Here is a 15,339-nt window from a genome sequence, read left to right as displayed (position 1 = left end):
TGCTTCATTACTATATCCTAGCTTTCTTTTTTCTAAATTGTATTTATTCATTTCCCTTAATCTCTCTTTATTGGTTGTTCTCCAGTCCTTTTATCTCCTTTAATGCTGTTTTTTAGTTCTAATTTGTCAATTTTTTATTGTGAGAAGCCAAAGACTGTGTGCACTGTGCACAGAACTATGGGCAACAGTAACTGAACAATAGTTAAATTACATTCCTGGGTCAAAGTTGTACAGTAGAACCCAAATCTAGGAAAATAATGGTTGTGGCCACTGTGAGCTTTATTGTAGCATTGACTGCACAGGGATTTAGGAATACAAGGGGACATAAGAACCCCTCTTATGCTCTTACACAGCCAGTCTGGGCACTGGAGCGGATCATTGGCTTCTTCCCCCTATGGATAAGCCAGAACAGCTCAACCAGTCTGAAGAGGCAAAGGGGAAGAATGAACAGTAGGAAATTACTACCTCCTTGGAGCAAGGGGATAGAAGGCAGGAAATCACGCCTCAGAGATTCTCTCCCTGCATTGCTGCAGTGCATCATCTTAATGCCCCCTATAGAAGTGAAAGTAAAAGTTAGCCCATCAAAAGGTGTGTATCAGGATTTTGTATGAATAGTGTGTCAGCAGCTGCAGAGAGCTGACCCTGTGAGACTGACTGATTTTGTAGTTAATGTCAAAGGGCATCATGCTGCACTTAAAATGTGCAGAACTATTGCTCCCAAATGTTACATTAGGACAGGGGTTCTCAATTTTTTTTCTTTCTGAGCCCCCTCCAACATGCTATAAAAACTTGGGGAGGGGGTCAGTGGAGAAGGGCGGCCTTGGGGCCTCTCCTTGGCAGGGCTGGGGGCTCTGAGCTGTAGCCCTGCAGGACTGGAGGGGTTCAGAGTTCTGGGTTTCAGTCACAGGGCACCTCAGGGCTGTGAGCTTCAGCTGTGGGGCACCAGGGGGCTCCTTGTTCCAGGCTTCAACTGTGGGGTGGGAGGGCTGGTAGCGCCAGGTTTCAGCTGCGGGGCACTGGGGCTCAGGGGCTTTCTGCACTGAATCCCAGCCAATCTAGTGCTGACCCTGAAATTGGTTCACAGCCCCCACAGTTGGGAACTGCTGCATTAAGGGACAGGAGAGAAGAGTTAGTTCTTAAATTCTCTTATGGGAATTCATCTGTATTGTGATTGTGGTGGAGGGGGAAGATTACAGATTAAATTATATACTGTAATGCAGTGCTAACGAACCTTTCATGCTCTGTGACTGCAGCGACCTTTTCAAACTGGGCCCTTTCATTAAAGAAAAACCTACATTTTTTTTAACAAAATAAAAATATTCAAAATCATTCTAATGACAACCTGTTTCTTTTGCTCCCTGTTTTCCCCCTCTTATTCTGTTGCCATGCCGAGGTCGTTCCCCAGATGTGGGATCAGGATGTGGAGCTGTTATGCAAGAGGACCTTATAGTCGCTTGTTGTGCTATGGAGATTGATTTTTGTGATAGCCTGTTGTTTGAGAGAACATCAGAAGTTGTGGTCATACAGCTGCCAAGTTTTTTGCCACTTGATAGCTCCATGTGGGAAATCTTATGCAAAGTAGACAGTGTTGATTTGCGTAATCAAAACTGATTTGCATATAACTAAATTTCTGCTTTAAAAATTATTTGAATTTAATGCTGGTGAAAGGCAAGGATGGACTGGGGGAGAATAATAGGGTTCCGCATCCACAATTTTGATGGCATCTTGTTTTATGGGTACTTCCTTCTGCACAGTGGGTAACATTTAAGATTTGATCTGTTTACACACAAATGAAGCAATCTAAGCAATACTGAATACAACTATAATTATTTGGTTTTACTCAAGAAACTACACTGCTTAGCATTGTTTAATTTAAAGATTTTTCCAGAAATTGTAATTGTCTGGTAATATGCTTACAAAGGTTTGTGAATAAACTATTATTCTCTGTTTAGGGTATCATAGGGCCAATTATTTATAATCCAGTTTACTTAATAATACAGACCAAAATTGCAATTTGATTTTTGTCAAGACAAACTATTTAGTACAATGTATTCTACGTACATTGAAATAAATGTAAATATCAAGATTGTTTTGTTGTACAGTGTTAGGAATTCTTATCCTAAGTAACAGTAATTATCCTTTTAGATCTTTATATGAGATACAGGCAACAGTCTGTTTAGAATATGCATATATGACTAATTGACAAGCTTATCTGCTTATGTAGAGTAAAATGAATTAATGAACCCTTCAGAAAATGAAAATGGTTCCTGGGGCATACCTGATTTCGCTAGTGGCTCTCTGGTGTATAAATAGTACTGCAATACTACAGTACAAACACATGACCATTACTAAATTTCACATAAAATCAAGGAGAGGAAAGTCCTGTTATCTTAACTTGTCCATCTTCATGCAAATAAAGATTATTTCCTACAATGTATTCTCAGGTTCTTTGTACAGTTTTATTTTTCAGATTGCTCAAGAAAGCATTTCTGTCTTTTATCTAAGGAGACTTTTCCACAACCTATTAGACAATCAGCTTTTATTTTCCTATGCTCAATTTAATCCCATTACTCCTATTTATACATAGTCAATTCCTTTAGCTCCTTAATCATTTCTGTTTTTCTTTTGAATTCCCTTTTCTTTCAGCATGATGGCTTTCCAAGTATTCCCCTCCCATTGAATACTTGTATTTTGGCTGATTTTTCCACAGACATGCTGGCTTGTGTTTTTCAGGTTGAATCTCATTTTGTTATTTCTTGCCTGCATTCTGCCACCTTTGATTCCTTTGTGGTGTTATTAATTTGCCCTCAGTGGTGTTGCAATACCTCTTAATTTTGGTATTGGTTGTGAATTTAATTAATGTGCTATTTACCTCTTCCTCTGGATCATTAATAAAGCTGCTAAATGAAAATGGGCCTAAAAGAGGCAACTTCTGGACACCTCCCTCCAATACAGTACATTGCCATTTATCATTGCCTTTTTTTAGGAGCCTTAAGCCTCTTTTCAAACCCAATACCCAGATCTAAGCTTTTTTAAATTAGTTTTTCTAGAAAGATTTTATGAGGTGTTATTTTATTAAAGTTTAGACATTTACTGTATTATCTTTGCCTGCAGTAAAAATTATTATCCTGTTTATCTGTAGGGTAGCTACATGTGCTTGGTTACTGGAAATACCATTTGTGGGGAAGTATCTCAGTGCCCTGGCCATCTAAATCAAGGATTTGTTCCAATTTCATGGTAGTGGTGTGGTTCGCATCCTTATATAGCTGAGCTCAGGGAAGTTTCTTGCACCCCTAATTAATTGTGTGTCCTCAGAGGAGTCAGGGGCATTCTAAACCCCAGGCAATCAAGATTTAGTTACGTACCAGTGAGCGCATGATTCAACAGAAAGGCAGGCAACAGAGGCAATTCATAATTATATTATGTATAAAGTTCTGGAGTTTTCAAGGGAAAGAGGGCCTTGTGATAGACGGGTGTGTGGAGGTTGTGTGGGATTGTAGTAGGCAGGGAAATACAGATTGGAATGCCATTGATTTATAAATGGAGGGCCCAGATGGTCAGGAATGTGCACCTCTCAACCCTTCCTAGCTTCAAAATCATCCCATATTCACACTCTGCATGTGACCCCTACCTGCTTCTAAAATCTCTTGTAGATTTGTTATATCAATAAGAAATGTCCCAGTTGATCCCTACCCTCAATTGTCAGACCATCCATAGCCTCCTAGGCCAAGCCTCTCACAAACTGCCAGTATCTTCTAGCCTCCCTCTTCCATCTGCTAGGACTATGTTTTATCAATATAAAACATTCTGCATCTCCATTTTTTCCAATGACAATAGATTTTTGCTAATTCCCATTAATGACCAGGAAACCCATTGTGGATTAGCAAGTAAATAAACTAACAAACTAACAAAAATCAAAGATACTGCATCTCAAAACTTATTTGTCTAATTTTTTTATATGTGCACTGTGATGGTACAGAAAATCTTGCCAATTTGATCAATAGTAAATAGATATAGTAATTACACTCTCTGTGGTATCTCTTTATAGTTCCCTATATAGTACTTAACACAAGAAATACCTTGACTAGTGAGATTAGCTAATATCAGATTTTATTTAGTTTTTCAAGGAAATCGGTGAATTATTAATCATCTTCACTGCAGTTTAGCTTTCATTGGTAATATTTTGTGACTTTTACAAAATAAACTACAAAATATTACTAATATATTATGAAGTCTTCATGTGCAAATCCTCACTCAAGCACTCTGATAATTCTTTGCTTAAAAGTAGGGAGAGATTATCAGGTTTTGTTTATAAATTATCTGATGTATTGATTAAGAAGGTATGAATTAGTGAAGTTCTATTTTAGCCCCTTACCTAGTTTTCATTGACTGCTATGTTGATCTGGCCTATATTACCTTCCAGTCCTCCATAATCCTTTACTTTATATTTCTTATTAATAACTCACTAAAAGAGCAAATTACTAAATCAGTTATTTTAGAATCGTTGTTGATTTTGTCTCTTTGTTTATTAATTGTCTTCCTTTCTCTCTAGCATTTTATTCCCCTGAGATATTTATAAAAGTTCTTCTTATTCTATATAATCCCTTTGGCTAGCCATTAGTTCATCCTGCTTCTTCACTGTCCCTTATCTTTTTGCTGCAAGCTTTAACCGACCTGAATTGTTTCTCTGTTTTCAGCACGGGTACTTTTTCCCCTCTCATCATTAAACAGTCCTTTATAAGGCCAGATTGGTCACGTCTTGTTTCTTGCATTCTTCTTTTTCACTGCATTTGTAGTCTGTTGCACCTTAATTATAATGACTTTTCAGGATATTGCAGTCTGCTACACTCAAAAAATTTAAAAGCTTCCTTTTTTGTACCATATTTTACATAGACTGTCTTGAAATCTAGCACCCATTCACTGATGTGTCTGACGACTCCATGGTCATTAGCCTCAACTCTCCCTGTTATCCTCATATTCTTAATCAGTACCTCTCTAGTGGTAGGAATACAGGTAGATTTAGAATGATTTCCCTTCCTTTTAAAGTCTTCTCTTCTTGGATCAGGAAACTGTCCTCTACCATATGCAACTCAGGAAATTCTTTGATGTCCTCAGGAGTACTCTTGTAGCTTCAAACTCTTCAGTACATGATCCAAGATTATTTTTAAGTGTCACCTTTCTACCTCTTCCTAATTTTCTATTCTTCCTACATCTCAGCATGAATATTTTAGTTCTGAGCCACCTTCCACAAAGTTAAAGTTCTGCCACTATATTAAACTATCCATCATGCAGTGTCTTCTTTTATATCATCTTGCTTTCGCTGTATATGCTCCGTGCCTTGGTCACTACATAGTAACTGTAATATTCCTTGCATGTGTTCCTAAACCCTTCAGTATATTAATACCTCTTTTTAGTCACCTTCTGTAGAACGTCTCCATTGTCTTTCTTTCTATTCATACTAGAAATGCTTCATATGCTGGATGTTTTTAATTAAGCAAAAACTCTACTTCCAAAATGATGTATGGATATAATTTGCCATCGTTATTGTCCATCTTGAGTCCTCAAGCTTTTAGTTTGTTTGCTTGTTTTTTGTTTGTTTGTTTGTTTGACTCCCGTCTAAAAATTAAGACATGATTCATTGGAAACCTGACAGGTTGTCCCTTCCTATATAGAGAACATAGAGATCCCCTTCCTATCTAGTTTAAAGACCACTTAAGAATCCCTGCCAATATATAACCCAGCGGGATGTACCCAGTCTACTTGCATGGAGACTCACCTAAATTAGCTTTGTGTTACATTGCAATGTCCCATGAATCCATTGGTCTAGCATCAGCCTTCTTCACTCAATCTGGCCAAAGTATCTCTGAGAAGATCACCTCCAAAAATATCAACTGGGAAGAATTATTATGTTCATAATCTTCCAGGGTTAAATAGGATGTGTGTTGGCTATGTAATTTATTTCTGTGGAATGCAGCATAACGATAGCAACATAATACTTCTTTGTGTGTTTTTGTTCAGAAAAAATAAGAACTAACCTGAACGTATGTCCAAAACTTGAACTGTTCCAAACTTGCTTGAAGTACAGAAAAGTTTAGAATACTTATTAAAAATTATATTTCATTTTCATCATCTCTGTACTTCTGGGTTTCAGCTGGGGTTGGAAGTAGGTATGGAAGCTGTTTTGCACTCTCTCTTGCCTGTCCAGAAGTATGACATACTGAATCTTCCAAGAATCCTGTTCTAGGAAGACTTTCGTTCTATTTCCCAAACTAAGGGACTCTGGATAACCACCCAAAAGAGTGGATGCTCTCAAACTATTTGCTTTTATTTCATTGACACAAGACTGAGAGCAAGAATTGTAGTACTTTTAACAGAAGGATTAGACATCCATAAGGATAATCAGAACAGTCACCATTAGAATTTTTTCAAAAATTCTTTAGAGGTGTGTTTAAACTCTGATATCAGGGCAGTAACCAACATCTAAGTGGTAGGGGTTAGGAAGAAACATTCCCTATAGGTAAGTTATTGCATAATTGTCCACGACATGGTTTCCTGGATCTTCCTTTGACATAGCTGATGCAGGTTACTGGACTAGATAGACCATTATTCTGATTTGATATGGTAATTCCTGCTTGAGGTTTGCTTGTCACTATTTTATGCATTTCACACTCAAGAGCTGTGCAAATGCCATGCTCTTTATAGCAGAGAGGAGATGGACTAGAATCCTTCTGGAGCCCATCAGCCCTGTTCCAGGAGGCAGCAGAGAGTTAGCTTGTGAGAGAACAAGGCATTCCCTTCTTTTTCATCTTTTCCTGGCCCAGGGGCTGAGCTTGGTGCCTCCCTCTACAACATTCTCAGCTCCTGATCTAAAACATTCTAGTCACAGGGGTGTGCACAAGGGGAGCAGTGGGGGAAGCAGGGGCATGGGCACCTCCAATAATCAACGGGGACACAAAGCTCGTCCGGCCCCGGGGCTGCGGTGGAGAGAGTGAGCTCGTCCGGCCCCGGGCCATGGCGGAGGCACAGAGTGTGCCCCTCCAAAAGAAGTCAAATTTATATTCCACTGCACACCCCTGCCACAACAACTTATACTAATTTCAGGAGGGATGGCTGAGTTTCATGTAAACTGTAATGCTCAATGGTATGTTTGTGTTCCCTGCTTTAAATATATGCTTTTGTTTTGGTGGGGGTAGAAATGACAGAAAAAACAACTTGCATTATGACTGTTATGAATATTTGGGCTCCTTTTAAGTTGCTTCCAATATGTTCCACCTGTCCCTAGTGCACTTCCTCACTCTAGATTCTGCCTTCGAAAACAGGAATAGAACAGTGCTTTAACTCAGTATAATGAACCCACTTTAAAAAAAAAAAATCCCATAGTGCTAACCAGCAGAAAGTCTGAGTGTTAAAAATGCCTTTTCCCTCAGTAATGTTTTCTTTTAAATTCAACAGCCAAGCTTTTGTTTCATTGATTTGTAATGGCTGAGTGGATGTCTTTGTCATCAGTGAGTGGACTACCTGTTCAGATATTATGTGAATAATGTTAAACTGGTATTTAATGATTCTGTACCAGAATCAATGATGCTGTGACAGACACTTCAGAGTGCTGCAGAACAGAATAAACAAAGGGCACACAAACCTAATTAAAAGTTGTCATCAACATTACTTGTGAAAGTAAAACGAAAAGCATAGGCTTGCGTGTGTGAAGGGTCAAGGACAGTGGCTGTGGTACCTATTCCATAAAGCTATCCTAACAGCGTAACCAAGTATTTCTGTCTTTTGGTGAAGATATAAAACTGAGGTCTTAGCCACTCGTGATCACCAGAATTCCCATCTCACTTTTCGTGGGAGTAAAAGTATTAACTGCAGTGTCCTGGCCAGATTCCATGTTGAGTAATAACATTTTGAACACCTAAATCTTCATGTATTCAATTGGATATGATACACTTCTGCAGGTCCTGTCCTTAAGTGTTCTGTAGTGATGCTTTGAGGCTGCTAAACAGATGCCTAGAGGTGGCTGCATTTCAATGTTGGAAGAAGTGTTTTATTTATAGAGAACCACATCATCCTCTTTGTTGCTAGGCCCAGAGAGGATAAAATTCACACAAATTCCAGCCCAATCTGGCTGGTAAGCTCAGAAGTAGGAGGAAAAGCTGAACAAGCATCACTCCCCTCTAGCTGTAGGTGGAAAACAGCTGTTCCATGGCAAAAGTATGGAATTAACTTTGGGGACTGAGTGGGTGTTAATACAGACAATTTTATTCCTAGGTCTTATTCTGTATCATCTGCTGCCCTCAGTGTGAAGAGCAATATGTAGGCACAGGCGGGGAGCCAGTGACAGTTAAGTTCCTGAGTGTGTCATGCTGCCGCTTTTCGAAGAATCGCACAGGGGATGCCTCTCCTTGTAGATGCCCTGAGATCTGTGGGGTTTCTCTGCAACTCATGCAACATCTTCATAGTTAGATGACCATCCACACCAGCTATCATCTTCTCAAGGTTCACCCCTTTCCCAAAGTGATAATGAGCCAGGAAGTTCACATAATGGAATAATATCATTTCCAAGTACCTTGTCCCTTTCTGCAGGATGTTTCCATAGAGTAGGATAATGTACCCCAAATTGTGTATATTTGTTTTTCTCCAATGGGATAAAAAGATCTGTAAAAATATAAATTTATTTTTGACTTTGGTATGAAAATCAGAACATGCATGGAAAAATGTTAGTGCATTGGAAGTATGAAGGTTGAATAGTTCATTCACAATCACAGTTTGACATAAGAGTTGTTTTTTTCATGGGTATTATATGTAAATTGTGTGGTTTACATGAAATAGTGAGAGAGCTAAATGAATGAAAGGCATAAGGACCCATGGAGGGGGAGTTGAGTAGTGAACTTACCAAGTAAACAAAAAGTCTTCAACTCACATGACTGCAGAATGAAAAACCAGCCACGTAGATGAGATTGGGTCTTTATTTAATATCATAGAAAATAAAGTCTTATCAAACACACTGCTGAATTATTAAAATTGGACAAAGATAAGGCAAGCTTTCCTGTCTACAGAAAGGAAATATGTTGAGACAGAAAAGAAATTGAATTGCAGACCTTTGTTTCAAGATATAAATGAATTATAGGAAAAAAGACCTGTATTCATAACTTAGTCTCATATTTTGTGTCAGCACATAGAAAGCAATCATAAGAGCACAGGAAATGTGTTATAAAGTCAACAGGGATATCACTGTGTGTATATATAAACAAAGAAAACCACATTATAGATTGAAATAAGTGTGATGAAAATTGCATCAAAAGAACATGAAAATAACTGTTCAGATACACACAAAGCGACCATCACATCTTTGCCATTTTTACAAATAATGGAGAGAAGAATGATTTACTTTTACTGCTGCTGCTGCTAGGAACGGTCCTAGTGCACATGTAAACCCTGTTGTTGCAAGGGGTCTTGTGTCGGGGAGTAGGTCCTGAGAGCTGCAGCTTCCTTGCTCTGCTGGTACAAATGCACTTGTAGTTCCATAGTTTGCTTCTCTGGCATTATTTACTCCTTCTGGCTTGCTCTCCTCTCAGCCCTTCTCTCTATTGGCCCTGCCACTCCAGTGCCTCTCAGCACAGCTGTGACAGGTATAAAGTTCATTAGTAAAAAAGGTTTAGCTAACACACGGTAACTAACATGAAGTAAAGTCCTGGTGAAAACGAGGTGATGTGTAGTTTTAACATGTGCTTGTAGGAAAAAATAAAGACTTCAGCAGAGCCTAGTCTTTACCTTGACCAGCTATTCAGGCCAAGATTAACCATGTGGACTCGGCTCACTTGCACTGGCTCCCATCTCAGGTGGCCCTCGACCACCAGAGAAAATTAATCTGAGTGGCACTGAGAACAATGCAGTACATCACAATGCCAATCACGGGGAAAGGAGGGACAATTTCCATAGTGCACAGGGCCCCAAAGTTCTCTGAGTGCTTGCTCATGTGCATTCCATGCTAGGTGTGTGTGCACCCATGTGCATGGCTGTCAGAGACTTTTTTTGCCTTAGTGGTATCTGTAGGGCTGGCTCTGCACCCTCTGGAACTCCATGGTCATGCTGTGGTATATGAGGCGCCGCCAGCCCTACGCCCCCTCATTTCCATCTTTCCACCCATGATGGTTGTTGGAACGGCTTGGTTTCTTGCAACCTGCAAGCGCCTAGTGGTTTTTACTAATTTTTTTCCTGTAAATTGTTAGAGTTCAGTTGCTAGTTAGTTGTAAGGTTAGAAGTAATGGTCCCCTTAAGGGATATCTGCCCAGTGGCGGGGCATGCATCTACAGGCTTCAAATCACGTTCAGAGTGCCACAAGCCGTTTCCACTTAACGACCCTCACGAAAGGTGTCTGAAGTGTCTGGGAGAGACACGTGAGAGAAAGGTGTATAAGATCTGCAAGGGCTTCAAGCCTAGAACAAAAAAGGACAGGGCTATTCATCTAAAAGCGCTGTTAATGGAAGCAGTACTCATGCTAGTTTTGGAGCCCTCCCGCTCAGACTCGGCCTTGAGCACTTCAGTGATGGTGCAGAGTGTCCCGCTGGCACCAAGCCCTTCGCAACACCGCTCACCATCGCCTGTACCGAAAAAGCGGCAGAAGAAGCAATGGGGCCGCTCCCCAGAACCGGGAAGAGAAGGGAAGGCAGAGGGCAATGTACCCAAGTCAGGCCAATCACAGACCCCGGAGCAGTGGGAATTATCTCAGACCAGGGCCAAAAGCCCCCGGAGGGAGCCACCCTCAACTCCTGGGAGCAGGAGAGGGCCCCTCTGCTTAACGGTGCCGTCCATGCCAGAGGCCTTCCAATCAGCCAGAGTTTTGATGGCCCTACCGGTGCCTCACTCCACTAGCCTTATCCTCAGCACCAGCCTCAGCAAAGGCTCCTGTGTCAAGGGGCAAACCAGCCATGGAGCCACTGCAATGGGTAGTCAACTGGCACTGCTCCCCAGCCACCATCACCGGCACCATGGCAAAGAACCCCACTGTCATGGCCTTGCTCTCCAGCACCGCCGTCTCAATCCCTGGCATGGAGAAGACACTCACCGGCAGTATGCCACCATTTGCCAGCGCCTTGGTTCTGGATGCATCCCACACAGCACCATTCACCAGCACGGCCTCGGTCGCTGGACATCTGATGCCAGTCCCTGGCACTGCATAGCCCATGATGCAGCAGAATGTCTCCGTCCCCTCCTCTCTTTGTCACTCCCCTCCGATATGGCACCACTCAGGGGACTCTTACCAGGGGCACCCAGCCACCCTGCACCATTTCCCAGTACCACACTCTTGTTACCAGGTGGAGCAGAGTTCAGTGCCTCTCCGAGGGAGTAGCAGTTCTCCTCAGACTCAGAAGATGAGCCCTCCACATCAACTCCAGGGATGCAAGTTGAGAGGCACTCCAGCACTCGGCACATTTCCATCTGTAGGGACCTGACCTCCAGGGTAATGGCCAGCCCAGTGGCCACACTGGAACCCATGGGGAGTCCCGATGGCCCCAAGGCTGTGTTCATTCCAGTCTTCTGCTACAGCCTCTGGGAAACACTGTCCTGTGTGGGAACCAGACTCCGACTACATCCCGGCAAAAGGCTACAAATATCTATTCTCCCACCCTCCTCTGGGATCCTTAGTTGTGGCCGCAGCAAATGAGTGGGACAGGCAAAGGCAGACAAGCTCGACCCCTAAGAAGAAGGAGACCAAAAAGTTGGACTTGTTTGGGAGAAAAGTTTATTCTACAGCCAGCCTCTCACTCCGGATCTCCAATCAGACGGTGTTGCTGGGAAGATACAGTTACAACATCTGGGACTCAGTAGCTAAGTTCAAGGACTCCCTGCCCCAGGATGTGAGAGTTTACATCTATCCTGGATGAAGGCAAGACCGTGACCAGAACCTCCTTCCAAATGGTGCTGGACGCAACTGATTTGGCAGCTAGATCTTAACTGTGCTGTAGACTCTCTAATATTCATGTTTCCAATCCTTCTAAGTAAACAGCTAATACATGGTGTGTTTTGAAGATGGATTAGCTGCAACACACAAACAGCAGGAGATATCTGGTACAGGAATGTTTTGATTTAACTAGATAGCAATCGTTTGGAAGTTGCTTACAGTTGTTGCACTGAAGAAGTTTATGTAACCCATTAGCACTAATCTTCCCACACAAATCAGTTTCACTGGTGTACTGGTTGACCTTCCAGCCCCTTCTCTACAACTGGGTCAGAGATTGTTTTGTTCAAATTAAATGTGCATAGGAGGTAACATAATGCTACCCATTTCCACATTGAACAGTTACTGCATATTGTTTGTTACAGCAGTTTTGACTGTTTACTCTTTGTTCCAGGGAAGAGGAAGGAACTGATTAGTAGCTATTGGTGTTCATTAATAGCAATGACTATTTTCCTCCGTGAGGCAGCATGTACTAAATAGTAGGTTGTTGTTCTTCATGGGTAAGTTTTAATGGGTGGAACTCCCAAGAAACTGCCATTTGGTTCATTCTGAAGTCTCTTAGAAGTAATTTTGTGAGCTCCAAGTTCTCTGTGGCAGGGGTGAATCCAAAGAGGGGTTGAACCTCCAAAGCAAAAGCATCTCCCCCGATTTATCTTTATTTGGTGATGGAATTTTAATAAGGGACTCCTGAGAACCCCACAACAGCTCCAGCACTCTCATGGTGTAATAGTGATAGGTAATCAATACCGAATTTGTGGTTGGAATAAATTTTAGAGAAGTAATTAAAATTGACATTTCCTTTTTAACTTGTGTTAATTCCTTGATAGTGGAAGGTATGTGTGGGGGTGGTTGTTTTGTTTTGTTATGTGTATCTATTACCTGAACTGGGGAGTTCCATTACGCTCATATCAACAAGTGAAAAATAAACTTTGCTACCAATGCAGCTATTCTATAGCGGCTCAATATAATCTATGCCCAACCTGAATTGCTTTCACAACAGCAAAGTAACATTATTTATTTCTTTTCTATCTCTAAGATAAATATTGACTTCATGAAATCACTGCAGCCAAGTAGGAAATATGAAAGAGAAAAAAACCCTGCCCAATCCGTAGAGAGAGAATACTGACTCTTCTGTAAAATCATTTCTGTGCTTCACTAGGGTATTTGTTGAAATATTCCGCTCAGCCTCTGGGGAAAAAAGAACCCAGAACATTTCAGGGGGGATGAAGAGAAAACATGCAGAATATTAAATCTGTTCAACTAATCATAAGTATATACAGTGTCTTCATCTGAAAAGTGTGGTTAGCTGCTACAAAACATTTAGCAAGCATCTGTAAATTCTATATGAATTAAATACTTTTAAAGAAATGTTAACATGTTGTAAAAGTGTGTTTGCTTCTATTATCTTACCTTCCAATGCCAAGGACAAAATATTGTCTGGCACCTAGTCATAGGAAGTCCCAGAGGAAAGGAAGGTTTTTAGTTCCATCTCTCTCTTCCTCATTCACATTCTAATCATCCAGGGACATCTGTCCAAGTAATATTAGTAGTATGTCAGTATTTAAATGACCACCGTTGTAATTGATAGGCAGATAGCATGGTGTTTAGGCATAAGCTTTCCAAATGAGTTTGGCTCTTTTCCACTTCTTAGAGCTTGTGGACTCTTAAATAGAGATATCAAGTTTCAGCCTAGCAGCAGCAAAACAAAAAACAGTCTTCTGGTTTGTAATTTATGATGCATTCTGGGAACATAATTACTGTTCCTTACAAGTACGGTAACATTTGCAGAGTAAGACCCATCTAACTTATAACTCCTCTGAGTGGTCTGATCTAGAAGTAAATGGAAATTAATGAACACATGGCTTGTAGTATACACTAATACAAGCACTGATAAAATAACCTGCACTTCATTTACAGACACAGCAATTGTAATTTAAACAGAGATTTTACACATATGTATATTTCTGTAGTATTTGCATATACACTGTATGGTAAGAGATGCTAATATCTGACTACAGTAGAATACCTGTTTATTGAAAACAAGTACCATGTACCATGGAGAACAAATCTCTTGAAAAATCATTGAAGCTGTAACAGTTTACAGTGCATTGTTGATAATGTTCAGAAGATGTGCGGCTAGATTTGAGTTAGATTGCTTTCGAAGCAGAACTGTAATCCTGCTGTCAGGAGCCAGACATTTTGGATGCCACAGTGAAGTCTAAGTAATAATAAAATATTTGACTTAGTTGAGGAGTGAAGAATAATGCCATTATTTCAGAAGTAGTGTTGTAAACGAGGGCTTATAAATGAATAACCTGTCATTGCAGAAGCTGTGACACACAAAGCATGGTGTAGTCAATAGCTGCCACATACTGGAGATGATAAAGACCTGAAGTGATCAAGTAGGATTTTCAGTTTTGTATCCTGCAGTTACAGTGCTCAGTACATGCAGGAGCAGATTTTCAGACTTACAGTACATTATGCTAGACTGAATTCCGGTCAGGGAATAAGTCATGATTTACTTTCTCCACTTAGATTATTGATTTACTGTAGATATGTCCGCCACCAGTTTTGTCTAAACTTTGTAATACAGTACTAAGAAGAACCCTCTTCCATATCCCTTATCCCCCGTAAAATGCTCACAAATAGTCCCATTTGAGGGAAATCCTGTTTGGTGCATTTTATACAGAGAATTAGATGGATAGGATGCAGCTAGTGTGCTGGAAGCCCACTTAAAGACCATAAATCTCAATACATCCAGGATTAATGCTGATTCTCTCTTGTGCCACTTTTCATTCTTTCTGCTCCCTGCATTGCCTGCACTACCCTCTGACATGGTGTTAGAATCCACCTCCAGAGAAAGGACAAAACAAGGGAAAGGAATGAAAGGAAGAGAGCACATATGAGATTCCTGTGCCGAGTAGGAAGGAAGATTTGTGTTCCTCACCCAAGCAGTGGAACAGTCTTGAAAAGAGGCTGTGCTGCCAGGGCATAACTGAAAGAGAAGAGAGAGCAGCTAAGTTCTCTGAAAAAGGCCAAGTAAGCCCCATCTCAGAGATAGGCCAAGAGAAAAGTAAATGCCTAAATAGGGGGCCTCTGATGTGAAATGGGGCTGCAGTTCCAAAACAGGGTAGCTGTAGCAAAGAGGTCTATATCCCACAGCAGTAGAAAGGGAGGAGCAGCGAAAGATTTTTTTTAAATGCTCTAAAGCCATGGAAGCAGCAGAATTAAATCAGATGTTCCTTTTCAAAGGCAATGGAGCTAATATTTCCCAGTCCCTACTTTTGTGGGATGCAAGCTTTAAGTTGGCTGATAAATCTGTGTGGCCAGAATGCATTTTGGGCAGTTTTATGTGGCATCAGGACTTGTCAATGAGAGAT

The 15,339-nt window shown here is 40.9% G+C and overlaps 1 protein-coding gene across 5 annotated transcripts in view; it reads left to right on the top strand.

The window, feature by feature from the left end:
* Positions 1–15,339, top strand: part of FER (FER tyrosine kinase) — a 316,011-nt gene that overhangs the window by 277,771 nt on the left and 22,901 nt on the right. Inside the window, exon 19 of one of the 5 annotated variants that reach the window (XM_067569172.1) lies at positions 1,394–1,944. The exons of the other annotated variants lie outside the window; for them this stretch is intronic. Within the exon in view, the coding sequence (XP_067425273.1) occupies positions 1,394–1,475 (82 nt within the window). The 3' untranslated portion in view covers positions 1,476–1,944. Of the gene's footprint in view, positions 1–1,393; positions 1,945–15,339 lie in introns of those variants that run through there. 5 annotated transcript variants of the gene reach the window in all.

The sequence above is a fragment of the Emydura macquarii genome, unplaced genomic scaffold, assembly GCF_026122565.2.
Source record: "Emydura macquarii macquarii isolate MOO-44397 ecotype Brisbane River unplaced genomic scaffold, CSIRO-AGI_Emac_v2 contig_2897, whole genome shotgun sequence".
Classification (NCBI taxonomy): Eukaryota; Metazoa; Chordata; order Testudines; family Chelidae; genus Emydura; species Emydura macquarii.
Note: the sequence above shows the minus strand (reverse complement) of the source record. Positions and strands in the feature narration are given on the sequence as shown.